At 40.9% G+C, this 27,303-nt stretch overlaps 1 protein-coding gene across 2 annotated transcripts; it reads right to left on the bottom strand.

The window, feature by feature from the left end:
* Window positions 1-27,071, bottom strand: LOC108648189. 2 transcript variants are annotated; one of them, XM_031906455.1, is made up of 9 exons: window positions 26,365-27,071; window positions 20,593-20,750; window positions 16,334-16,362; window positions 14,805-14,941; window positions 13,189-13,319; window positions 9,020-9,048; window positions 7,491-7,627; window positions 3,799-3,929; window positions 1-250 (listed from the first exon to the last, which is right to left on the bottom strand). In XM_031906455.1, exons 3-9 carry the CDS (start codon window positions 16,354-16,356, stop codon window positions 38-40), a joined length of 801 nt encoding a protein of 266 aa, XP_031762315.1. In that variant the 5' UTR covers window positions 16,357-16,362; window positions 20,593-20,750; window positions 26,365-27,071; the 3' UTR covers window positions 1-37. The 2 variants fall into 2 exon arrangements, with proteins under 2 accessions (XP_031762315.1, XP_031762316.1); XM_031906456.1 differs by lacking the exon at window positions 26,365-27,071 and having other exon boundaries at window positions 20,593-20,910.
* Window positions 27,072-27,303: the final 232 nt, after the last annotated feature.

Genomic DNA, 27,303 nt, shown 5'->3' with positions numbered 1-27,303 from the left:
TTAACTTAAAAGTGAACACCCCTTTAATTATGAGTGTTTACACATCTGTAACAGTCATCTTACAGGTTTCATCAGTTCTGACATTAGGTGCATCCTTCAAGATAACTTGATTGTGCTCATTGTAGGATAAGTATTTTCCACGACCATCCGCGCATTGAAACGAGTATGAATCATCCCCAACAGCAAATTTTTTTTTGAAAAATAAAAAGGAACACTCTGTACCCTCAATTTTCTCAGGCAGCTTTCCTGTCTGGGAAGAAATTAGAATTTTATACCACATTAGGCATTATTCTTTCTTGCTGAATTTGCAGAAAGCTGCAGAAATTTCCAACATAAATTTTCACGTAAAATTGGGCTTTTAATTAAGTAATTATTAAACAGGATCAGTTGTTACACTTGTAATGTGCCCAGCACTGACATGTATATTGTTTTGTTGATAAAATCCCAATAAAAGCCCCTAAACTGAGAAAGAAGCTGTAAGTTATGAATAAGGACAGGCCAAGTTGGGATTGTTTACAATCGGGAAAAGGTATTTGATGCCTCGAGGGCATGATCACTATATAAACATATATGAAGAACATATTATAAACTGTTGTGCCTAATTTACCAGCATATAGTAAACATGTAAACTTCTCTTTGGACTCTACCAAGTTGCAAAGCTTTCCTAAATTAGTGGTTTTGATAAAATACCTAAAAAATGCGTCAAAGCTTGTACTTTCTAGTGTGTAGGGTTGTCACCTTTGCAGTCACTATCTCTTGACAGGGGGCGGGGTATAACATCACTGGGCAGGGAAGTGATGTCATGCAGTCAGGGCTGTGCTGTCAAGGGGTTTCGGGCTATAACGTGACAATTGGGAATTGGCTGATCATCACATCAATTTTAGAGACTCCTGCCTGGTTTCCCCAATTTGGAAAAACAGGCAAGACTCTTTGAGACTGACGTGACAATTGTCAATCGTCATGTGTGACCCGCCCAGCCCTTACAAAAACCAGGCTGTCCTGTTTAAAACCAGATAGGTGGCAACCCTACCAGCATCCCATCTCCCACATGTCATTATGTGAACAGTGTAATACCCAATATGCTTAGATTTACCAAACTATGTGAGAATTAGGGGACCAAAATAGAAAAATATGCATATGAATTATCATGGCTGACACCTTGTCTGAAAAATAAACCCCCAGTATGCGCATCATGTCACACAATACTCCAGTTCTGCTGAATCCAAAATGAGTAAATATGTCTTTCTACTACTATCACACTCTTGAAAAACCAAACATTTCGGGGTGTGATCAACAATGCTGAACTTGAAAGGGAAGTTTGAGAACAAACTTCATGTTGGTTTGAAAAACATGATGTCACTGAATTAAATCTGATCTGTTGTTGGCTCTGCCCACTTTCTCTAACCTTGGACCACAGTTATATAGTAAAAACCACTGTGCAAAGTGTGGGGACCCTGGTTTTAATAGTGTCTAAATGGCAGCAATTTAAATTTCCCCACTGAAAGTCAACGAGTGACATCTGATTGGTGGTTGGTGGCTCCACCCACTTTTTCTAACCTGAAACTGCAGTTACCTAGTGACTAACTCTGCAAAGTTAAGGGACCCTAGGATTAATAGTTAAAGAACAGCAGGGGTTTACATTTAAACCAATAAAAGTCAATAGGTAAATTGTGATTGGTGTTTGGTGGCTCTGCCACATTTTCTAACCTTGAATCAAAGTCACTCAGTGACAAACAGTGGGCACCTTGGCATAAATAGTGTGAGAATGGCAGCATTTTAAATTTAAACCAATACAATTCAATGGATGAAATCTGATTGGTTGTTAGTGGCCCAACCCATTTTTCCTATATTTGAACTGCAGTCCCCCATTGACCAACTTTGCAAAGTTTGGGGCATAAAAATTGTGGGACTGACAGCATTTTACACTTCACCATTAAAAGTAAATAGGTGAAATGTGATTGGCTGTTGGTGGCTCCGCCCACTTTTTATAACTTTGAGATGCAAGTACCCAGTGACTAACTATGGAAAGTTTAACAACCCTGGAATTGATACTTTAATAATGGCATCAGTTTAAATATAAACCAATGAAATTTAATGGGTGAAAATGGATTGGCTGTTGGTGGCTCTGCCCATCTTTTCTAACCCTGAATACGTAGTCAGCCAGTGACTGACTGTGCAAAGTTTGGGAACCCTGACATACAGTAAATAGTGTGAGAAAGGCAGCATTTTAAATTTAAACAAAAAAACATTCAATAGGTGAAGTCTGATTGGCTGTTGGTGGCTCCACCCACTTTTTAAAACCTAAAAATGCAGGCCCCCAGTGACACTGGTGTTAATACTGTGAGAATGGCAGCAGGTTGAATTTCCCCATTGAAAATCAATAGGTAAAATCTGATTGGCTGTGGGTGGCTCCACCCACTTTTCTAACTCTGAACGGTAGTAGTTCCCTGGTGACTAGCTCTGCAAAGTTTGGGGACCTTAGAATTAATATTTAAAGAATGGCAGCAGTTTAAATTTAAACATATGAAGTCTATAGGTGAAATCTGATTGGCTGTTGTTGGCCCAGCCCACTTTTTCTAAACTTGGAATGTAGTCACCCAGTGACTCACTATATAAAGTTTGGGAACCCTGGCATCAAAAATAAAATTCAATAGGTGAAGTCTGATTGGCTGTTGGTGGCTCCAGCTACTTTTCAAAACAAAATTGCAATCCCCTAGTGACCAACTGTGAAAAGTTTGGGGATCCTGGGGTTATTACTGTGAGATTGGGGGCAGGTTGAATTTCCCCATTGAAAGTCAGTAGGTAAAATCTGATTGGCTGTTGGTGGCTCAGCCCACTTAAAAAAAACAAAACAACTTAAATATATAGTCACCCAGTTACTGACAAAATTTGGGAACCCTGGCATCAAACCAATAAAATTCATTAGGTGATATCTGATTGGCTGTTGGTGGCTCTGCCTACTTTTCAAAACTAAAACTGCAGTCTCCTAGTGACCAACTGTGAAAAGTTTGGGGACCCTGTTGTTAATACTGTGAGAATGGCAGCAGCTTGAATTTCCGCCAAGTCAATAGGTAAAATTTGATTGGCTGTTCACAGCTCCGCCCACTTTTAGGCATCCAACAATCATCATATTTTCATTCAGGCTGAGCCCATGATTGTGTGATTCAAGTGTGGGGAGTGTAGCCTCAAAGCTGTAAGTTTGGCAGCAGTTTCAATTTCCCCATTAAAGTCAATGGGTGAAATTTGATGGGCCCCTCCCAATTTGGGGTCATCCAACAAATGTCGCTCTTTCATTCGGGGTGACCCCATTATTATGTTATTCAAGTTTGGGGGTGTAGCTTCAAAGCTGTAAGAGTGGCAGCAGTTTGAAAATCTTCCCTGTTAAAATCAGTTGGAAAATTGGGGGGTTGGAGCGGCGCCCCAAAAAGACGGAGGGCGGGAACACTTAGAAAAGCACAAGCAACCTGCTCCGTTATAGGATATTATATAATAATAAGAAGCGTAAGAATAAGCTGAAGTCGAAGAACAGTAGGTTGGGTTTTTCAACCCAACATAATAATTTCAATACCTTAAAGAGGAACAAACATACCTAGTAGTACTCGTCAATTACAGTTACAGTGTACTGTATTCAGTTTTGTTTATAACTGACCTAAGTAAAATAGCATCCACCTTTGCACCCATAATAATATATCTATACTGTATGTTTCTAACATAGAATGAAAAAGTAATTTTTCGTGTAATGGTGCCCTGTTTACTTCAGATTGTGTTAATAAGCGCTCGCCTGCATCACAGTCTTACCATAAATCCAAGACTTCCGTCCCTTTGAGAACACAGTCTATAGGTTTCCCCATGTTCATCAATGAAAGTGATAGCTACAGACAGAGGTGCGTCTTGGTTCACGTACTCTGTAACTGTATAGTCCCAATAACCTGTAGGAAGATGATATAATTAGCACTTGAAAGACACAGTTTAGAGAATTTATTCTAGAAATGTGTTTATGCAAAACATATTTAAAAAAAAAGAATGTGCTGCATAAAAAGTTGGACAGATGGTGGGATAAATTTGACTCACACAAAGATTTCTGAAACTGGTGTTTCTCAAAGGAGAACTAAGGCCTAACTAAAAAAGTGGGCTAGAAATGTTGTACCTAATGGTTTTGGGCTTCTTTACCAGCTAAAAGCAACCACAGCCCTTTAGCCATGCAGATCTGTGCTTCTGTATTTGCCCCAGTAGCTCCCAATCTTCTTTTCTGCTGATTCACTGCACATATTTTGTGTTGCTGTCAGGTACTGAGCTTAGGGACAGTTATGCAGTCTTTTCAGTAAAACTCTGTAGGGAAGGGCTAATTTACACTTTCCCCAAACACACAACCCTGTGACTTTAAATCTGGAGCAACCAAAAACATGGCTGCTGACTGTACTGCAAAGGGACAGTTCCCAGTAACAGCCTGGCCCAATCAGCAGGGGGGGATTGGCTTCTGACCTTGTGACCCTGCTGAAAGAGCTTTGGAGCCAAAAAGATATGAAAGTGAGGCAGATCTTGTTCAGGAAGAGAGGAGAAGGAAAGCATGGACTCTGCACAGTATTACTGGGAGCTGCCTGAGGTTTTTCCATCTTTCCTGTGAGTGTTCCTGTAATCTGTACAAGTAGGGAGCTAGGGTTCCACCTGTAGAACAATCTATTCTATATAGGGAACCCCATAATCAGAGCATAGGGAGTTAGTTAACCCTTCCCATTCAGCCATTTAGTGAATGGGATTACTGCAGCAGGCCTGAGCTATTGTTAGGGTAGTAATCCCTGTAGGATAGTTAGGACTTCAGCCCTGTAGTGAGTTACCAGCGTGTACACTGGATCTGGATGTGGGATTACCCATCAGCCTCCGTGACACCTGCAGTGAATCTCCATCAGGATCCCAAGAAGCCTTTCTCTACTCCAGCATCTCAAGCTCAGTGAGGATTAAAGCTGCCAGACTGCTTCCCTGCATCTGCCCTGCCCCACAGGATCTATTCCCCTTTCACTGCCACCAGGAGTTGGTGAGGTTTTACAGTTACACACCCCGGGGTGCTACAATCTGGTGTTGCAACACATAACTCTGTTACCCCTACCTTCATACAAGGAGTTAACCTGTGCACACTCAAGTTCTTAAAGTGACAAGGGACATATTCTTACACAAAGGGGAATAGTGTCAATTATTACATGTGTTATGTGAAACTGTTATTGTTTTCATTTCATTGCATCTTGCATATATATTACAATTTATTTCATATCTATCAATTGTGTGGTTTATTTCCATTGCATTTGGTATATTAATCACTGCTGTCGCAGTTCCCAGGGAGTTGTTGCCCACTAATACATGGTTTAGCCCTGGGTGGAGGCACTTAAACTTTCCAAACCCTGCAAATCTCCCACTTAGCGGAGGCTTGGGATTTCTCCTGTTTGCGCCCCAGTGTGGCCCTGGATATCAGTGCCAAGAAAGGGTTACACTCCATGGACATTCAGCCCTTAAAGTTACCACAGGCCCCAAGTAAAATGCTGCATGAGACAAGAATTCCCCTGCAAATAAGGATTGTCAAAAGAATGGAATATCTAGTAAAATTAAGTCTAAATCAACTGGACTTTTTGGAGTTTTTCTTGAAAACGTTTCACCACTCATCCAAGTGGCTTCTTCAGTTCTAGAAGACAGATGGCTTGAAAGAGGCCATTTATGCCAGACTGGAAAAACCATCCCTGAACAGAGGAGGGGGCCTGCAACACCGCTTGTCATCAACATACAATGTCGCTTTGACATCCATACCCCAGCGGTTTCACAACAGTTCACACTTCCAGTCATGTACTTTGAAAGATTAACACCTGCATCAATGTGAATCATGGTACTATTGTCATTGGATCATACCTCCTTAGGGCAAAGATGCACGGGGTGATTAGTCAACTTTTAAGTAAGTCTGTCGCAGCGAATAATCGTGGCGACCTTTCTACCATAGGGTAGAATAGAAGTTGCTGTGACTAATCGTTCGCAAGTTTTGGCTTTGCAGATTAGTTGTTGCGACTTTTTAAAAAGTCAGTTTCAGTCACCACCTAACTGAATAAGTTCTGTTGTAATTGGATGTCTGTGACTGTACTACTCTTAAGGGTTTAAATGCTGGGGAATTCCCTACCAGTCATTTGAACGGGAGAAGCCACTTGGATGAGTGGTGGAACGGTCAAAGAAAAACATTTTCAGAAAAGTCCAGTTGTTTTAGACTTAATTCTACTAGATACTGTGTATCATAACATGGATGAATGAGAATCTTCATAGACAAAAAGAATGGAATATGCAGAAAGGGAGAGAAAATTAGAGTACAGGGAGCAGAGTGTTGGAAGATGAGTTCATCCACAGAAAAGGGGAGGGTGAAATATGGAAAAAGAAAGAATAAAATGGGACAGGAAAAAAAAAGGGGGATATGAAGAAAAAGTGTCAAGCATTAGCATCAACTCCCTGTACACCATTGAAAGGAACAGTTCAGTGTAAAAATACATCTGGGTAACTAGATAGGCTGTGTAAAATATAAAATGTTTCTAATGTAGTTAGTTAGCCAAAAATGTAATCTATGAAGGTTGGAGTGAGTTGATGTATAACATAATAGCCAGAACACTACCTCCTCCTTTGCGGCTCTCTAACCTCTTAGGGGGGGCACATGGGACATAACTGTTTAGTTAGTTTGTGAGGACGCAGGTCAAATTCAAAAGCAAATAGTTATGTCCTTTAAGGGCCCCCTCTAGTCACTGATTGGTTACTGATTCCTAACAGTTTAGACAGCTGCAGAGTTGGAATTAATGTTCTGGCTATTATGTTAGACATCTATTCCCTCCAGCCTTTATAGATTACATTTTTGACTAACTAACTACAGTATATTGAAAAAAATTTTATTCTGCACAGCCTCTATTTACCCAGTATCATTTTTACGCTGAACTGTTCCTTAAAAAATGATTCTCAGCAATCTAAATCTATCTGTTTGTCTAGTAGCTTGCAGAATTAGCTTCCAGGTATAATAACCCATACATTGTCACCATCTATTACCCTAGGAACAATCAAAATATTTGGTTATTGTTGGTAGTTAGATCTGGAACAAATTTTGCAGAGGCGCACATATGACATATGGGTTTTTTAAAGGGTCTGTTCTTTAAAAATGGACGTTGCCCTAAATAACTTTGCTGCTGCACATGTTGCGTAATAAATTATATCTATGTTTTGCAAACCCCCCACCCACCCAAAAACATCTTCTGCTGCCTTTGGCTGAACTGACAACAAACTGAGAGGAAGAAAAAGATAGACAGAGAGATGCTAGAGAGAGCATTTATGAACAAAACAGGATGACACGTAACAGTTTGACATATAACAGTGCCACCTACAGTGCCATCTAGTGGCAATACATAAAATAAATACATAAAATAAATTAATTACAAAATTGTAACTGTTTAAAATAGCAAAACATTGATTGGATTTTACCTTACCTGGATCTTTCATGGCTGTGTGTACAAAACATATGCCAGAGCTACTGGGATAGCTGGTTAGATATTCTTCATTGATATTTTGGATAGTTTCATTGTAAGATTTTCCTGTAGCGCGCCAATCATCTTGATTGGAAGGTCTGGGGAAAAAATGTACTTATGGGCACTAAACACTATTTTCAGCACCATATAAATATATTCATACAAACAGCTAGATAAAAATATTATGTTAAAGTTTATGGTATGCCTCAGTATAGGCAATTAGTAAATGGAAGGTATTTCTGTCACTGCTGTACTTGGCCTTTTCATTTTACCAGTTATTCATTTTTAACTGGTTGTGCACCCAAAGACTTCAAGTTACAAAGGGTAGATAAGTGTAAGAGGGGCAATTGCATGTGTTGACAGAGTAGATGCAGGATTTCCCTTTACTGATAGGTTTCTAGTCATGAGCAAATAAAAGAATGGGAAGAAATGCCAAAAGCCTTTTTGGCAAATGTGGAAGGAGTGTAATACCAGGGGTCTGGGGAGGGCACCATAAGGGTAGATTGTAGCAGTAGCTAGCTGGGCATCATTGGCTTCACCCAGTAAATAGCAGGAACTATAGTAACTTGGTCAGAGAGTAAAAAAAATAATTGAATTGAATGTTTGTATACACACCCATTACAACTACAAATACTGTGGAAAGTAAAAAGCCAATGAGCATACAACACTGTTGCCACCTTAATGTACAATTAGGACACAGATAACAGCTGGAAACAAATATACCCATTGGGGCAATAAGTTTTTCATATTATTGTTCTGGGGCACAAGGGATACATTATGTTTGATACATTATTATGGGGTTTGTGAGGAATTTTTGATGGCACAGATTCATTATTTGTCCATTGTTAGCTACCATATAAGGTGCACTTTTGGAGGAACTGATTTGATTGATGATTTTTTTAGGGGTAGTGGATGTGGAACACTGCTGCAGAATGTTGGGCTATACTGTATAAGATACTTTCATCTTTTAAATAGATGAAAGTATCTTAGTATGGTTTTCCAGCATAGCCCAATATTCCGCAGCAGTGTTCCAGTAGTTTTTTCCAAGGACTGCTGATCCTTTTAAGAAAAAATCATCAGCTTGGTTAGGAACTTAGCAACTGAATGTGACACAAGTTGCATGTAATTTACTATAATAGATGCAAATGTGGGTCTGTTGGTGCATCTCAAGTAAGCTGAGGTGAATGTAAATTAGCAATTGCCCTTCATACCCTGGAAACTGCATTGTAGGTGAAAAGCATGGCAATTTGCATCCAGAAATAGCTTTTTGCACAATGCACTGCATTTCTAAAGGTTCCCTGATATACTATATACATTTTTATTTAGCTAGGAATTATAGTAAGGGGGGAGGTCCCAAGCTAATCTCTTAGCTTGCATAACTTATTTCTACATTGCCAGTCAGACAATCCTTTTAGCAAATGAAATGTGACTGTGCAATTAATTACAGTATAAGGTTAAATTTGTATACAGAAAAACTATGCACCACTGACCTTCCTTCCATGTTTTCAGCCATTGTTACCTATAAGACAGATAAAATTGGAATGCCTGTACATGAACAGTCTTAGATTAGGGGGGGAAATGATGTAGAAATAAATTAGGAAATCAGTGTGTGCCTTGGTCCCTACCTTCCTCCGTCCCCCCAGCCCAGCTTCCTCCTGCCTTAGGCTGATGCCACAACAGGCGTATGGTGTATATTTTCGGCAAGGTTAAAAAATGCTTGCCAAAAATATGCGCTATACGCTCCTACCTGTGCCTGCACCTAAATGAATGGAATACGCTCGGGTGCAGGCACACGTAACTACTTATGTCACTTCTGTTCCCCGGTTACTGTCCGTATGCGGAGGCGCAATCATTTCAAATCCTCTGCTCACGTCTTCTCACTACTCTTCCTACTATTGCTGGCTGCAGGGGATGTCTCTCCAAACCCCGGGCCCTGCTCCATACCTACTTATATCCGTCCTCGGCCTTCTGTCCCCATGCCTAAAACCTGTCGTTCTGCTGTTTCTAACCTTATTCAGGTTCCCACTCTTCCCTCCTCCTGCCTTCCGTTTTCCTGTGCCCTTCTTAATGTCCGTTCCTTGACTAACAAAGCTACACTAATCCACGATCTGTTCTGTTCTAAATCATTTCATCTCCTCGCACTAACAGAAACCTGGCTCTTGCAGGATGACACCGCCACTGAAGCTGCGCTCTCTCATGGCGGTCTGTCTTTCTCACACACCCCCGGACCACTGGACGTGGTGGGGGAGTTGGAATTCTCCTCTCCTCCTGTTGCCGGGTCGCACCTATTCCTATTCCCCCAGCTTTTTCTTTTAACTCATTTGAGGTGCATGCACTTCAAATCTTCCATCCTCTCTCTGTACGGGTGGCTGTCATTTACAGGCCCCCGTCAGCCTCCTCCCCAGCTACCTTCCTCTCTGATTTTGAAACCTGGCTCTCCTTTTTCCTCTCTACTGACGGCCCTGCAATTATCCTTGGGGATTTCAACTCCCACATTGATGATCCCTCGCAACCCTGGCCCTCACGTTTTCTCCGCCTAACCTCCTCCTTTGAACTCCAGCAGTGGACAAATGCTCCGACTCATAAGGATGGCCACTTTCTGGATTTAGTCTTTACTAAAAATCTGTCCCTGTCTGATTTTAACAGTGTCCCCTTCCCCTTCTCTGACCATCACCTGGTTACATTTTATGTCTCTCACTCTCCTTCCCAACCTGCTCCTTCCACCACTGTATTAATTAGAAATACACGCAACGTAGATCTCCCGGCCTTAGCTTCCTCTTTCAGGTCCAGTCTCTCCTCCTTTGATGAGATGTCGGACCCTGATACCCTGGTTAGCAAGTACAACAGTATACTTGCCTCCACCATTGACCTATTTGCACCCCATCAGCCTAAGCGTACTCGGGTTCAAAACCCACGCCCGTGGCTGAATGTGCACACCAAATTCTTACGCTCCTGTACGAGGTCTGCGGAACGTATGTGGAGGAAATCCCGTACGCAAGCAGACTTTATCCATTATAAATTCCTATTGGCCTGCCTCAATTCTGCCCTGTCGAAGGCTAAACAGGAATACTATAACACCCTCATAAACCACAATAAATCCAACCCGCGATGCCTGTTTTCTATTTTCAATACCCTTTTGCGTCCCTCACAGACTCCATTACCTCACCTTATGCACTCTCCCCAGGACTTTGCTGAGTTCTTCATGAACAAAGTGAAGTCCATCCGCAATCAGATTCCTCCCTCTACTAATACAAACCAGCTCCTCCTTCTTCAGCCCCCTGCTGTATGTCTTAACTCTTTTGGTCCCGTAACTGTCTCCGAGGTCTCCCACCTTCTTTTGTCTGTTCCCCTCACCACTTGCTCTCTTAACCCTATGCCTTCCTCTCTGCTCAAACACTGCATTCCTGAACTTACTCCGGCTCTTACTCACATCTTTAACTCTTCTCTGACCTCTGGAAGTTTCCCCTCTTCCTTCAAACAGGCCTGTGTCAAGCCCATCCTAAAAAAGGCCACGCTGGATCAGTCCTGTCTCTCTAACTACCGCCCTGTCTCACTTCTACCGCTTGCCCCTAAAATCTTAGAGCGTATTGTCTTCTCCCGTATTACTAACTTTCTCAATGACCATAATTTATTAGACCCTCTGCAATCTGGTTTTCGGCCTGCGCACTCTACTGAGACAGCGTTGTGCAGAGTTACAAACGATCTTCAGGTTGCCAAAGCCAAAGGTCACTTTTCCATACTAATCCTCCTAGATCTATCGGCTGCATTTGATACGGTTGACCACTCCCTCCTGAAGCAAATTCTGCATTCGATTGGTCTCCGCAGTCAGGCTGCATCCTGGATCTCTTCTTATCTCTCTAACCGTTCATTCACTGTCTCCTATGCTAATAAAACCTCATCTCCAGTTCCTCTTAATGTGGGGGTACCCCAGGGCTCTGTACTTGGGCCGTTGTTGTTCTCCCTCTACACGCTATCTTTGGGGGAGATCTTATCCGTTCATTTGGCTTCAAATACCATCTGTATGCTGATGATATTCAAATTTATCTGTCGACCCTTTCATTAACAGCTGAAACTGAGACTCAAATCTCTAACTGCCTCCTGGCCATCTCTAACTGGATGAACCAACGCCACCTCAAACTCAACCTAACAAAAACTGAACTAATGATCTTTCCGCCTAAGCCTGGTCGTACCCCCCCCCTTTTCTATCTCTATTGATGGCACCCTCATCAACCCCGTCGATTCGGCGCGTTGTTTGGGGGGGATCTTTGACTCCAGTCTCTCCTTTTCAAACCACATTAACACCACTGTCAAAACCTGTCACTTTTTCTTGCGCAATATTGCCAAAATTCATCCCTTTCTTTCTACTGCAACAGCTAAGCTGCTCATGCATGCTCTCATCCTGTCACGACTGGACTACTGCAACCTGCTATTAACCGGCCTCCCTAACTCCCATCTTTCCCCCCTACAGTCTATACTAAACACTGCTGCCAGAATTCTCCTCCTCTCATCCAGGAGAGTTCAGGCCCTTCCCCTGCTAAAGTCCTTATCGTGGCTTCCTATCAAACAAATAATTTCTTACAAACTTCTTCTCCTAACCTTCAAAGCCCTCCATTCCTCTGCTCCTCACTACATCTCGTCCCTTGTGTCTCCGTATGTTCCTGGCCGACTCCTTCGTTCCTCGCCACTACTACTGCCTTAAACCTTTCTGCCTGGCTGCCCCTTACATTTGGAATGCCCTCCCTGATTTCCTCCGGAGAGAATCCTCCCCCAGTCTTTTTAAAACTAAGGTTAAAGACTACCTTTTGGAGCACTCACCCAGCACCTAATCTGGGTACTGGCACTTATATTGTAGTGTCACCCACTGTGACCTACAGCACTTATATTTGCCTATTTGTGTCTGTTAGTTACCCTCCCATATAGATTGTAAGCTCTACGGGGCAGGGACCTCCTTCCTCTTGTGTCCTCGACTCTTAACTTATTGCTGCTGTATTTATCTGTATTTATTATTATACTTTGTATTTATCTATTATCTTATTAACACCCTGTTTGTATTAATGTATTCTACTGTACAGCGGGGGGTGACCCCATTATTATGTTATTCAAGTTAAGGGGTGTAGCCTTAAAGCTGTAAGAGTGGCAGCAGTTTGAAAATCTTCCCTGTTAAAATCAGTTGGAAAATTGGGGGGTTCGGAGCGGCGCCACAAAAAGACGGAGGGCGGGATCACTTAGAAAAGCACAAGCAACCTGCTCCGTTATAGGGCGAAGAAGTGTGGAGAATTAGGGTGTTGTACCCCTAAAACTGTAAGAGGAGTAGCGTTTTGAAAATGGGGGGCGCTAAGAATAATAAGAAGAAGAAGAAGCGGAAGAATAAGCTGAAGTCGAAGAACAGTAGGTTGGGGTTTTTCAACCCAACATAATAATTTCAATACCTGAAAGAGGAACAAACATACCTAGTAGTACTCGTCAATTACAGTTACAGTGTACTGTATTCAGTTTTGTTTATAACTGACCTAAGTAAAATAGCATCCACCTTTGCACTCATAATAATATATCTATACTGTATGTTTCTAACATAGAATGAAAAAGTAATTTTTCGTGTAATGGTGCCCTGTTTACTTCAGATTGTGTTAATAAGCGCTCGCCTGCATCACAGTCTTACCATAAATCCAAGACTTCCGTCCCTTTGAGAACACAGTCTATAGGTTTCCCCATGTTCATCAATGAAAGTGATGGCTACAGACAGAGGTGCATCTTGGTTCACGTACTCTGTAACTGTATAGTCCCAATAACCTGTAGGAAGATGATATAATTAGCACTTGAAAGACACAGTTTAGAGAATTTATTCTAGAAATGTGCTTATGCAAAACATATTTTAAAAAAAAGAATGTGCTGCATAAAAAGTTGGACAGATGGTGGGATAAATTTGACTCACACAAAGATTTCTGAAACTGGTGTTTCTCAAAGGAGAACTAAGGCCTAACTAAAAAAGTGGGCTAGAAATGCTGTACCTAATGGTTTTGGGCTTCTTTACCAGCTAAAAGCAACCACAGCCCTTTAGCCATGCAGATCTGTGCTTCTGTATTTGCCCCAGTAGCTCCCAATCTTCTTTTCTGCTAATTCACTGCACATGTTTTGTTTTTCTGTCAGGTACTGAGCTTAGGGACAGTTATGCAATCTTTTCAGTAAAACTCCATGGACATTCAGCCCTTAAAGTTACCACAGGCCCCAAGTAAAATGCTGCATGAGACAAGAATTCCCCTGCAAATAAGGATTGTCAAAAGAATGGAATATCTAGTAAAATTAAGTCTAAATCAACTGGACTTTTTGGAGTTTTTCTTGAAAACGTTTCACCACTCATCCAAGTGGCTTCTTCAGTTCTAGAAGTGAGTTGATGTATAACATAATAGCCAGAACACTACCTCCTCCTTTGCGGCTCTCTAACCTCTTAGGGGGGGCACATGGGACATAACTGTTTAGTTAGTTTGTGAGGACGCAGGTCAAATTCAAAAGCAAATAGTTATGTCCTTTAAGGGCCCCCTCTAGTCACTGATTGGTTACTGATTCCTAACAGTTTAGACAGCTGCAGAGTTGGAATTAATGTTCTGGCTATTATGTTAGACATCTATTCCCTCCAGCCTTTATAGATTACATTTTTGACTAACTAACTACAGTATATTGAAAAAATTTTTATTCTGCACAGCCTCTATTTACCCAGTATCATTTTTACGCTGAACTGTTCCTTAAAAAATGATTCTCAGCAATCTAAATCTATCTGTTTGTCTAGTAGCTTGCAGAATTAGCTTCCAGGTATAATAACCCATACATTGTCACCATCTATTACCCTAGGAACAATCAAAATATTTGGTTATTGTTGGTAGTTAGATCTGGAACAAATTTTGCAGAGGCGCACATATGACATATGGGTTTTTTAAAGGGTGTGTTCTTTAAAAATGGACGTTGCCCTAAATAACTTTGCTGCTGCACATGTTGCGTAATAAATTATATCTATGTTTTGCAAACCCCCCACCCACCCAAAAACATCTTCTGCTGCCTTTGGCTGAACTGACAACAAACTGAGAGGAAGAAAAAGATAGACAGAGAGATGCTAGAGAGAGCATTTATGAACAAAACAGGATGACACGTAACAGTTTGACATATAACAGTGCCACCTACAGTGCCATCTAGTGGCAATACATAAAATAAATACATAATATAAATTAATTACAAAATTGTAACTGTTTAAAATAGCAAAACATTGATTGGATTTTACCTTACCTGGATCTTTCATGGCTGTGTGTACAAAACATATGCCAGAGCTACTGGGATAGCTGGTTAGATATTCTTCATTGATATTTTGGATAGTTTCATTGTAAGATTTTCCTGTAGCGCGCCAATCATCTTGATTGGAAGGTCTGGGGAAAAAATGTACTTATGGGCACTAAACACTATTTTCAGCACCATATAAATATATTCATACAAACAGCTAGATAAAAATATTATGTTAAAGTTTATGGTATGCCTCAGTATAGGCAATTAGTAAATGGAAGGTATTTCTGTCACTGCTGTACTTGGCCTTTTCATTTTACCAGTTATTCATTTTTAACTGGTTGTGCACCCAAAGACTTCAAGTTACAAAGGGTAGATAAGTGTAAGAGGGGCAATTGCATGTGTTGACAGAGTAGATGCAGGATTTCCCTTTACTGATAGGTTTCTAGTCATGAGCAAATAAAAGAATGGGAAGAAATGCCAAAAGCCTTTTTGGCAAATGTGGAAGGAGTGTAATACCAGGGGTCTGGGGAGGGCACCATAAGGGTAGATTGTAGCAGTAGCTAGCTGGGCATCATTGGCTTCACCCAGTAAATAGCAGGAACTATAGTAACTTGGTCAGAGAGTAAAAAAAATAATTGAATTGAATGTTTGTATACACACCCATTACAACTACAAATACTGTGGAAAGTAAAAAGCCAATGAGCATACAACACTGTTGCCACCTTAATGTACAATTAGGACACAGATAACAGCTGGAAACAAATATACCCATTGGGGCAATAAGTTTTTCATATTATTGTTCTGGGGCACAAGGGATACATTATGTTTGATACATTATTATGGGGTTTGTGAGGAATTTTTGATGGCACAGATTCATTATTTGTCCATTGTTAGCTACCATATAAGGTGCACTTTTGGAGGAACTGATTTGATTGATGATTTTTTTAGGGGTAGTGGATGTGGAACACTGCTGCAGAATGTTGGGCTATACTGTATAAGATACTTTCATCTTTTAAATAGATGAAAGTATCTTAGTATGGTTTTCCAGCATAGCCCAATATTCCGCAGCAGTGTTCCAGTAGTTTTTTCCAAGGACTGCTGATCCTTTTAAGAAAAAATCATCAGCTTGGTTAGGAACTTAGCAACTGAATGTGACACAAGTTGCATGTAATTTACTATAATAGATGCAAATTTGGGTCTGTTGGTGCATCTCAAGTAAGCTGAGGTGAATGTAAATTAGCAATTGCCCTTCATACCCTGGAAACTGCATTGTAGGTGAAAAGCATGGCAATTTGCATCCAGAAATAGCTTTTTGCACAATGCACTGCATTTCTAAAGGTTCCCTGATATACTATATACATTTTTATTTGGCTAGGAATTATAGTAAGGGGGGAGGTCCCAAGCTAATCTCTTAGCTTGCATAACTTATTTCTACATTGCCAGTCAGACAATCCTTTTAGCAAATGAAATGTGACTGTGCAATTAATTACAGTATAAGGTTAAATTTGTATACAGAAAAACTATGCACCACTGACCTTCCTTCCATGTTTTCAGCCATTGTTACCTATAAGACAGATAAAATTGGAATGCCTGTACATGAACAGTCTTAGATTAGGGGGGGAAATGATGTAGAAATAAATTAGGAAATCAGTGTGTGCCTTGGTCCCTACCTTCCTCCGTCCCCCCAGCCCAGCTTCCTCCTGCCTTAGGCTGATGCCACAACAGGCGTATGGTGTATATTTTCGGCAAGGTTAAAAAATGCTTGCCAAAAATATGCGCTATACGCTCCTACCTGTGCCTGCACCTAAATGAATGGAATACGCTCGGGTGCAGGCACATGTAACTACTTACGTCACTTCTGTTCCCCGGTTACTGTCCGTATGCGGAGGCGCAATCATTTCAAATCCTGTTCTGCTGTTTCTAACCTTATTCAGGTTCCCACTCTTCCCTCCTCCTGCCTTCCGTTTTCCTGTGCCCTTCTTAATGTCCGTTCCTTGACTAACAAAGCTACACTAATCCACGATCTGTTCTGCTCTAAATCATTTCATCTCCTCGCACTAACAGAAACCTGGCTCTTGCAGGATGACACCCCGGACCACTGGACGCTGTGGGGGAGTTGGAATTCTCCTCTCCTCCTGTTGCCGGGTCGCACCTATTCCTATTCCCCCAGCTTTTTCTTTTAACTCATTTGAGGTGCATGCACTTCAAATCTTCCATCCTCTCTCTGTACGGGTGGCTGTCATTTACAGACCCCCGTCAGCCTCCTCCCCTGCTACCTTCCTCTCTGATTTTGAAACCTGGCTCTCCTTTTTCCTCTCTACTGACGGCCCTGCAATTATCCTTGGGGATTTCAACTCCCACATTGATGATCCCTCGCAATCCTGGCCCTCACGTTTTCTCCGCCTAACCTCCTCCTTTGAACTCCAGCAGTGGACAAATGCTCCGACTCATAAGGATGGCCACTTTCTGGATTTAGTCTTTACTAAAAATCTGTCCCTGTCTGATTTTAACAGTGTCCCCTTCATCTTCTCTGACCATCACCTCGTTACATTTTATGTCTCTCACTCTCCTTCCCAACCTGCTCCTTCCCCCACTGTATTAATTAGAAATACACGCAACGTAGATCTCCCGGCCTTAGCTTCCTCTTTCAGGTCCAGTCTCTCCTCCTTTGATGAGATGTCGGACCCTGATACCCTGGTTAGCAAGTACAACAGTATACTTGCCTCCACCATTGACCTATTTGCACCCCATCAGCCTAAGCGTACTCGGGTTCAAAACCCACGCCCGTGGCTGAATGTGCACACCAAATTCTTACGCTCCTGTACGAGGTCTGCGGAACGTATGTGGAGGAAATCCCGTACGCAAGCAGACTTTATCCATTATAAATTCCTATTGGCCTGCCTCAATTCTGCCCTGTCGAAGGCTAAACAGGAATACTATAACACCCTCATAAACCACAATAAATCCAACCCACGACTCCTGTTTTCTATTTTCAATACCCTTCTGCGTCCCTTACAGACTCCATTACCTCACCTTATGCACTCTCCCCAGGACTTTGCTGAGTTCTTCATGAACAAAGTGGAGTCCATCCGCAATCAGATTCCTCCCTCTACTAATACAGCTCCTCCTTCTTCAGCCCCCTGCTGTATGTCTTAACTCTTTTGGTCCCGTAACTGTCTCCGAGGTCTCCCACCTTCTTTTGTCTGTTCCCCTCACCACTTGCTCTCTTAACCCTATGCCTTCCTCTCTGCTCAAACACTGCATTCCTGAACTTACTCCGGCTATTACTCACATCTTTAACTCTTCTCTGACCTCTGGAAGTTTCCCCTCTTCCTTCAAACAGGCCTGTGTCAAGCCCATCCTAAAAAAGGCCACGCTGGATCAGTCCTGTCTCTCTAACTACCGCCCTGTCTCACTTCTACCGCTTGCCCCTAAAATCTTAGAGCGTATTGTCTTCTCCCGTATTACTAACTTTCTCAATGACCATAATTTATTAGACCCTCTGCAATCTGGTTTTCGGCCTGTGCACTCTACTGAGACAGCGTTGTGCAGAGTTACAAACGATCTTCAGGCTGCCAAAGCCAAAGGTCACTTTTCCATACTAATCCTCCTAGATCTATCGGCTGCGTTTGATACGGTTGACCACTCCCTCCTGAAGCAAATTCTGCATTCGATTGGTCTCCGCAGTCAGGCTGCATCCTGGATCTCTTCTTATCTCTCTAACCGTTCATTCACTGTCTCCTATGCTAATAAAACCTCATCTCCAGTTCCTCTTAATGTGGGGGTACCCCAGGGCTCTGTACTTGGGCCGTTGTTGTTCTCCCTCTACACGCTATCTTTGGGAGATCTTATCTGTTCATTTGGCTTCAAATACCATCTGTATGCTGATGATATTCAAATTTATCTGTCGACCCTTTCATTAACAGCTGAAACTGAGACTCAAATCTCTAACTGCCTCCTGGCCATCTCTAACTGGATGAACCAACGCCACCTCAAACTCAACCTAACAAAAACTGAACTAATGATCTTTCCGCCTAAGCCTGGTCGTACCCCCCCCTTTTCTATCTCTATTGATGGTACCCTCATCAACCCCGTCGATTCGGCGCGTTGTTTGGGGGTGATCTTTGACTCCAGTCTCTCCTTTTCAAACCACATTAACACCACTGTCAAAACCTGTCACTTTTTCTTAGGCAATATTGCCATAATTCATCCCTTTCTTTCTACTGCAACAGCTAGGCTGCTCATGCATGCTCTCATCCTGTCACGACTGGACTACTGCAACCTGCTATTAACCGGCCTCCCTAACTCCCATCTTTCCCCCCTACAGTCTATATTAAACACTGCTGCCAGAATTCTCCTCCTCTCATCCAGGAGAGTTCAGGCCCTTCCCCTGCTAAAGTCCTTATCGTGGCTTCCTATCAAACAAATAATTTCTTACAAACTTCTTCTCCTAACCTTCAAAGCCCTCCATTCCTCTGCTCCTCACTACATCTCGTCCCTTGTGTCTCCGTATGTTCCTGGCCGACTCCTTCATTCCTCGCAGAGCAATCGTTTGGTTGCGCCCCCCACTACTACTGCCTTAAACCTTTCTGCCTGGCTGCCCCTTACATTTGGAATACCCTCCCTGATTTCCTCCGGAGAGAATCCTCTCCCAGTCTTTTTAAAACTAAGGTTAAAGACTACCTTTTGGAGCACTCACCCAGCACCTAATCTGGGTACTGGCACTTATATTGTAGTGTCACCCACTGTGACCTACAGCACTTATATTTGCCTATTTGTGTCTGTTAGTTACCCTCCCATATAGATTGTAAGCTCTACGGGGCAGGGACCTCCTTCCTCTTGTGTCCTCGACTCTTAACTTATTGCTGCTGTATTTATCTGTATTTATTATTATACTTTGTATTTATCTATTATCTTATTAACACCCTGTTTGTATTAATGTATTCTACTGTACAGCGCTGTGTACATAAGTAGCGCTTTATAAATAAAGATATACATACATACATACATACAAAGAAAACTGTTATAAACATGAAATCCTGTTTAACCTTCATGTTAGTTCAATGATACCCCAGTGGTAGCTGACATGTTACAGATGACTATTTCTTTACCTATTCATTATTATTATCTTCATTATTACCGAAATGAATTACCTTAATTATCTTTACCTTTATTACCTGTTTATTGTAAAGTAAAAACTTGTATAAACCTGTATTTATTACATACAACTGTATGGACCAACTGTGTGGACCAGCAATACAACCAGATTGCAGATCTCAACCTTACCTTTAAGACATATATTTATACCATTTCAAGTAATACATTAACATTTTTAAAAATGAATTGGATGGATGATAACATGCTGTTATCTGACTTGCACACGTGAATAGCTCAGACTACTAAATAGGCATACCTTAGGAATGTGCCTAGACCAAAGGTAAACTTTAAAAATAAGTTAACGTGTACATAGGATTCCTTTTAAGGAAAACAAAGCCCTGTTAAAGTTATAATAATACATTTAAAAACAGTATAATAAGATTTAAAAACAGTAACTAACTGTAACTGTTTTTAGACAATATATCCAAAAATATATAGGGTCCCAAATAAATCCCAGCACATGTATAAAGTCACAAGCAATGCACAGTATATACAGTACTATTTCACTTTTTGCATGTGTACTGACACAAAGCAAGGGCTTATCATGACAGTGGTCCTACAATAAGAGACTACAGCAATCCTAATCACTGCACTCCACCTTAGAGACTATACATGTCAGTAACATTACCTTCATTACCTGTCAGAAAGAAGAATGTTGCAAATGTTACTTTACAGCTACGGTTTGATTCCACACAGTGTTCCTCTTTCCTTGCTTCACAGCAATGAGTCAGATCACTTGTTCAGTCTTTTATAGGAGATGATAAGGACTCCACCCTTTTAAAATGGTTTTTATTTCTGCAAAAACATATTACATTTGATATTTATTTTTACAAGACCCAACTCACTTGCAATGTTTTTGTTCCGAGTTTATTTTCATCTTAGAATAATTTAATATATCAATTGAGACATAATATAGAAAATAATCTTATTGTGCAAGTTGCAAACATACATACAATGGCTAGTGGTTCTAAACCTGTTGCCCCCCCCCCCCAGTTTCATGTTGAAACTGACTTAAACCTTAAAGAGATACTGACACCATAATTAAACATTTTAAATCAGGCTATTTATAAAAAAAAAATGTTCGATAATTAAGTACTGATTCATCAAAGTCATTTCGCATGCGTACCACTTATATCACATGCGCAAATAACCGAATTATCGCAAATCGGTATCACAAACACATATGAAGTGTTAAACATGTAAAATATCGAGATAATCTGTGCTAATATTAACACCTACTTGGTGTGGGCGTTACTCAAAAAACATTGCAGTTCGTGAGCGTCTGTCAAGACAAGATGGAGTTTGCAGTCTGAGTTTTGTTGGATTGGGAAGAAGAGGATCAAGTATGTGATCGTCCTAGAGTGATGCATCCTACAGTTTTCAGGGAAAGATCGCCTCTAGGGGGATTATCAGAGGAGGAAATAGTTAGGCACTAAAGGTTAAATAGAGCAGCAATCTATGGCCTGTATGAGGTACTGGAGCCTTATCGGCAGCCACTAACATGCAGAAGCCATGCTGTTCCTGGCACTGTCACTGTGCTGGGGTTGTGAAAAGCCACTTCAAATGCCTGGACAAGTCTGGTGGAAGCCTGATGTACAGCCCCAGTAAAGTGTCACAAATTGTAGTAGCCTGCGCTGTACTGCACAATATTGCCAATCGTTATGGATTGCCTGGGTTTGTGGCTGGTGACCTAGATGACCCAATTCTTCACATATGTTGTGTACAAAGTGCAGTTGACAGTAGGCAATCGAGTACAGGGAGAAATCCTAAACAATTACTTTGCGTGTAAGTACCCACCAATTTTTTCATACAGGAGAGGGAGAAATATAGGGGAATTGATAAAACATCAGCCAGGTTCGAGTCACGTGTCTACATCTACTATAACAAAGGGTACCTTTCCATGTAGGAATTGTAGCCACTGTAATGGTATTATTGCTGGATCCGCTGTTACGCATCCACAACATGGCACTAGACATGAAGTGGGCGGCTTCTATACCTGTGATAGTAAGGACGTCATATATTTTGTCAAATGTCTGTGTGGATTGGCCTATATTGGTCAGACGTCGAGGCCCATTAAAGTAAGGCTTAATGAGCATAAATCTACCATAAGGAACTACAAACCTCCATCTCAGTCCCCCCAGAGAGTGATACAAACTGGTAAAAATAAGGAGATTGAAAAGAAAAGGGAAACTTTGTTGGCTAAAAAATTTTTTACACACGGCCACCAGGTGGCACAAGTCAGGTAGCAGATTCTAGAAAAAATACATGCAAGACAGGGCCAGGATAAGAAGAAGCTATTATCTCAGAGGGAATGTTATTGGATCTGGCTTTTACAATCTCGCCATCCAAAGGGGTTAAACGATGAATTTAACATGGCTTGCTTTTTATAAATATTATATGTTTTTCCACTTTTGTTTTTATAGATAAATGCTTCCTGGATGCACATCAGGGATAGATATTCTTTGCCTTCGTGTTGGGGTAAGATATTCTGTTCCGTTGATCTGTACCTTTATGGATTCTTTTACATATGTTTTTAATTGAGACTTAGTTGATAATTGATACTTTGTATTTTAGCTTCCCATGGGCTTCTTACGGTGATACATTGTTGCTATTCGGCTATAGTACTGGATTTAGAACAGAGAGAAAATGAGAAAGTGTGTTAATATTTTTCTGTGTAATTAAAACATGTTTTTAATGTATATTATGCACTTTATGAGATGGATTAATCCACTGTTCAATTTACCAATTAACTTGGAGATGTGGCTACTGCATGTGTATAAATTTCATTTGCCTTCACTGATTTGTATGCTTGATAAAGGGGTCACTTTGCCCCGAAACGTTGCACCTCCGCAATAAACTTTTAAAAGGGTCTTTGCCCTTGTTTGCAGCCCTGAGTGCCATTTGCTTTTTTGTTGCCTCCTTCATAAAGGGGCATTAACAATTTTTGGGAATGTTATGGTAATGACCCTCCTATTTACTGTATACATTTGTTGTTCTACTCAACAGCCTTGGGTACATAAGTAGCGCAGATAAATATAGGCGTGTGTACGTTCGTACATACAGAACAGAAAAGTAAAGAAAGCAGTAAAGAAGAAAAAAAGGATGGAAATGCAGTAAGCAAAAAGTAAAAGCAGATTGATGAGAAAAGCAGATGAGCAAGTGTTAAATAGAAATATCTCTGTATGATGTGTACCTATATTTCGATTCATCAGAAGTTTTTTTCTTCAGGACCTTTTTTATATGTTGGTATCTTTTCTTGAAATGCTGCACGCTTGTTAGACATACACCAACACTGCTGACATGGTCAGCTACTGTATGTCCTTCTAGTACTTAGTTTTGACGGCAGTAGCAGTTTTAGCAGAATATTTGCCAATTATTCTATGGCAAACAATGGCACTAATTTCTCAATAAGAGCTTCATTTTGAAATTGCCTAAATTGCTGATTTCTCAGTCTGTTCTCAGGCTCTTTTTTCGTGCTTTGTTTGGGTGAGAAGATCAGAGAATTGTGGCCTGCTATTGTAGCCTCTCTTCCTTTACTGTTGGACAAATGTGAAGTTGCACGGTTTTTTTTTGGGTTGAGTTTGTGTTCTGTCATAGTTACTAACATCTGAACTGTCACTGCTGTCATTAACATGAATAGGTATTTCAATTTTCCATTAACATTTACTAACACTAAGGGGCAGATTTATCAAAATGCGAGTTCGAATCCCGAATGGGAAAAATTTGGATTGGATGCGATAAATTCTGATGATCGCAAATATCACGAATATGCTTACGGAAAAATCGTATGATATCCAAAAGTCACAAAATTTTCGTATCCGAACGATCGTAAAATGCAGGAAAACCTTTACGACTTTGGTCCTTCTGTGCATGATTTTGGGAGCCTCCCATAGGACACAATGGCACTCTGCAGCTCCAACCTGGCCCAAGGAAAGTCTCCCATAGGACTCAATGGCACTCTGCAGCTCCAACCCGGCCCAAGGAAAGTCTCCCATAGGGCTCAATGGCACTCTGCAGCTCCAACCCGGCCCAAGGAAAGTCACGATAGTGAAGCTTGAATGAATCCGAAACTTTCGTACTCGTTGCGACAATACGATCTTGTTGAGTTTTTTTTATGCACAGTACGAAAAAGTCACGTTGAATAACGAAAAAATTGGGCGAAAATACGCAAGGTACGAAAAAGTCGCAGTTGCAGTCGAACAAACGATCGGCCCATTTGTGGATTGATAAATATCCCCCTAAATCTCTGATATAGAAGTTGCTTTTTTGCTTTTTGATTTCAATTTTGTGTTTTGTGTATTGTGACCTCTGCTGGTGTTTTTTACTGTGTTGTTTCATTTTTGGCATCTGTGAGCACTCATGCCTCCTTCCTTTTATTCACTTGTTTATTACTGCCACTACTGTGTAAAATATCACTGTTGCCCCTCCTCTCCATTGTTTGCCTTGCCCAAGGGTTTTTTCAGAAGCGCTCCAGGCGGTGCTTGCACAGATGCATTTTCCACATCCTCCATCTTGTGACTCACAGCGGAAATGGGCAAAATGGCGGAATTCACATGGTATATGTCGGGTAACGTTTGCGTGCATAATAGCGTGCACTACGAAATAACACATAAATATATCGCAGGCTTTAAAATATTGCATACAAATCTGTCACTGCCAGAAAGTTTGGAAGACTTGTAGTTCTTCCAACAAACTTTTCTAGCCAATTGTTTCAAACATTGAATGTACTGACATATACCACCCGATTATAATCATGTCTTTCCAGCTAGGGTTTCTCTCTCCAAAGCCACAACCTCTACTGTCTGTTTTCTTACTAATCTTTCTGGAAATTGCCTGGCTAAGAAATTTTCTCCATTTTATTAATTCTTCCTGTCCCCATGTTTCCATCAAATACAATTCTTTTAATTCTACAAAGCTGTATAGTAAGTTTAAAGCATGGCAAAGCTGTATTCCACTTGAAGTGAAATGGTTGAATGTGGTCCCATACACAGTGCAAACACATCATCTTTAAATCCCACAATCTACAATGGGACTTCAATGGGAGTTCATTTGAATTTAGAAATGTAATTTCAAATTACCCCATAAATGGGACAGGGCTACATTCAACCCTAGTGCTGTTCCTTACAGCTATAAATAGGAATTTTAGCAGTAATTGTAACCAATTTAATGCAAAAACTTTTTGAGAATCAACAAAACTCCAAATAGATAATTATTCAACAATTAATCAGTGAAACAAACAACCATTTATTAGCTCAGTTTACAAAACATTTAAAAAAAAGTTACAAACATACTAAACCAAACTACAAACACATGTCTCCCAGTGCCTCATGGGACCCTTACTCTGCCCTCCTAATGGGTTTCGCACCATTGGGTGCTTCATCAGAGGCGGTGGTGATAGATGCAGACGGCCTCAGCACCATTGTGGCCCAGCAGATCTCACGACTAGCAACTTGATTATCCTAAGGTTATTTCTTGTATCCTGGCTATATGAGGATAAAGTGTTCACATATGGTCTAACTGTTGCTATAATGAGGTTGCTTAATAAAGGTGAAAAATATGCTGTTTGAAACCAGTGGCAAATACCAGCAGAGAAAAGCCGATGCTCTGCTTCTCTTCTTGAGACAAAGGGCATTTCAGGCCTGGAACTAGTGATGAGCGAATCTGTCCCGTTTAACTTCGCCATAAAATTTGCAAAACGGCAAGAAAACGCATTTGTCGCTCTTTTTTTTGTTGCCTGCGTCTTTTTTGTCAGCGGTGTCTTTTTTTGTCGCCCGTATCTTTGTTTTTTCGTCCGCACTTTTTTTCCGCAATCACGCCTACATAAACTAGATGCATGATTTTGCAGTATCTGTATAAGATAATCAGACTTTCCTCCTTGTTCATCAAGAGAAAAAAGTATGTTTTCCTCTGTATAATGTAGTGCAGGGATACATATCTCCACAGCCTTTGTTAAAGTGAAAATGTGTGTAACAGATCCCCCTGAAATTCCCAAATCTGGTGCGAAACAATAGTGACGTCATGTGTTGTGCTTAACATAACACGTATGTAAGTTCAAGAAGTAAGTGATAAAAATAAAAGAAAAAAAACAAGGAGAGAAATGGAAAGGAATAAGTGAAGACAGTGACAAAGATACAATAAAGTGTAAGCAAAAGTGGGACATCATGATATGCTGAACTGCAACTCCCTAAAACCGTACCCGTAGGGATTAAGCATCAGGCTTGCTACCAACCACAATAGAGTGACTGCGTGTGTCCATAGCGCTACTTTTCCAATACGGTCGCCAATAACCAACCAATAGGATCCAAGTCCTTCTTACAGTCGGCGGTAGACATTGGAGGTAGTGATATATATACTATCTGTCTGCACGTAATCTAGAGTCCTGTATATCATAGGTCAGAGTAGCATTTACCTTGTAAATAGAGGTCCTTAGAGTGTGGGTTATACAACCATCGATTTCATTGGACAGCTGGTTAGCTCGTACGATCAAGTGATCCGCATCCTTACATGGGGGACCCATACGTCAGTACCGCCTTCCTAGATATGCCGTTACCGTGTTGGATTTCAGAGAGGACAACAATATTATGGTTATAATAAAGTCAAACTTGAGGTTATGATAATATGGTGGTGGAACATAACATGGGGACACAAATAGTGGTGGTAAGGGGTCATTTACAATAGGCAGGGTTACTGAGGCAGGTCCTATGCCTACAGCTCAGAGTCCCAGAGAAACTAATAGAGGTAAGACATTGAATTAGTTCAGACACAGTGTAAAGACATAAAAAGTTACATAATAATCTATCAGGCAAACAATGTATTGGTCTCTCCTGCTGACTAAATGCTGTAAGTTAATGAGAGTTCATAGAGAAAATACAATGTAGCAGAGGCAATATATTACCTGGCAACAGATGTATCGGTTTCTACCACTGAATAGATACAATAAAATATATAGCAAATAAGTAGCAAGTACAACTTTAACTATACATGTACATCAGAGCAATCAGCAGAGGGCATATCTCATAGACATAAAATCAGAATGAGGAAGGGTATCGAGTTGTACAGAAGCATGTATCAAGAGAACAGGAATCACAAGTTAATTACCAGTTAATTTCAAGTAAAATGAAGAGTAAGACACAAGTTCATTAAGTCCATAGGGACTGATCGTATTAAGTTTGTGCATCCATTTAAGCTCCCTCTGTAAGAGTAGTCTTTCTCGGCCACCACCCCTGGGCGGTGGGGGTACAAAGTCAATGATCATACACCATAGGCTAGCCAATGAATGTATCAAGAAGTGTGCCGTAACTGGGGTGTCTGCTTTTCCTGTTGGAAGTGCGGAGCGTATAGTCGACCT

This window comes from Xenopus tropicalis, chromosome 7 (assembly GCF_000004195.4).
Source record: "Xenopus tropicalis strain Nigerian chromosome 7, UCB_Xtro_10.0, whole genome shotgun sequence".
Taxonomy (NCBI): Eukaryota; Metazoa; Chordata; class Amphibia; order Anura; family Pipidae; genus Xenopus; species Xenopus tropicalis.
Note: the sequence above shows the minus strand (reverse complement) of the source record. Positions and strands in the feature narration are given on the sequence as shown.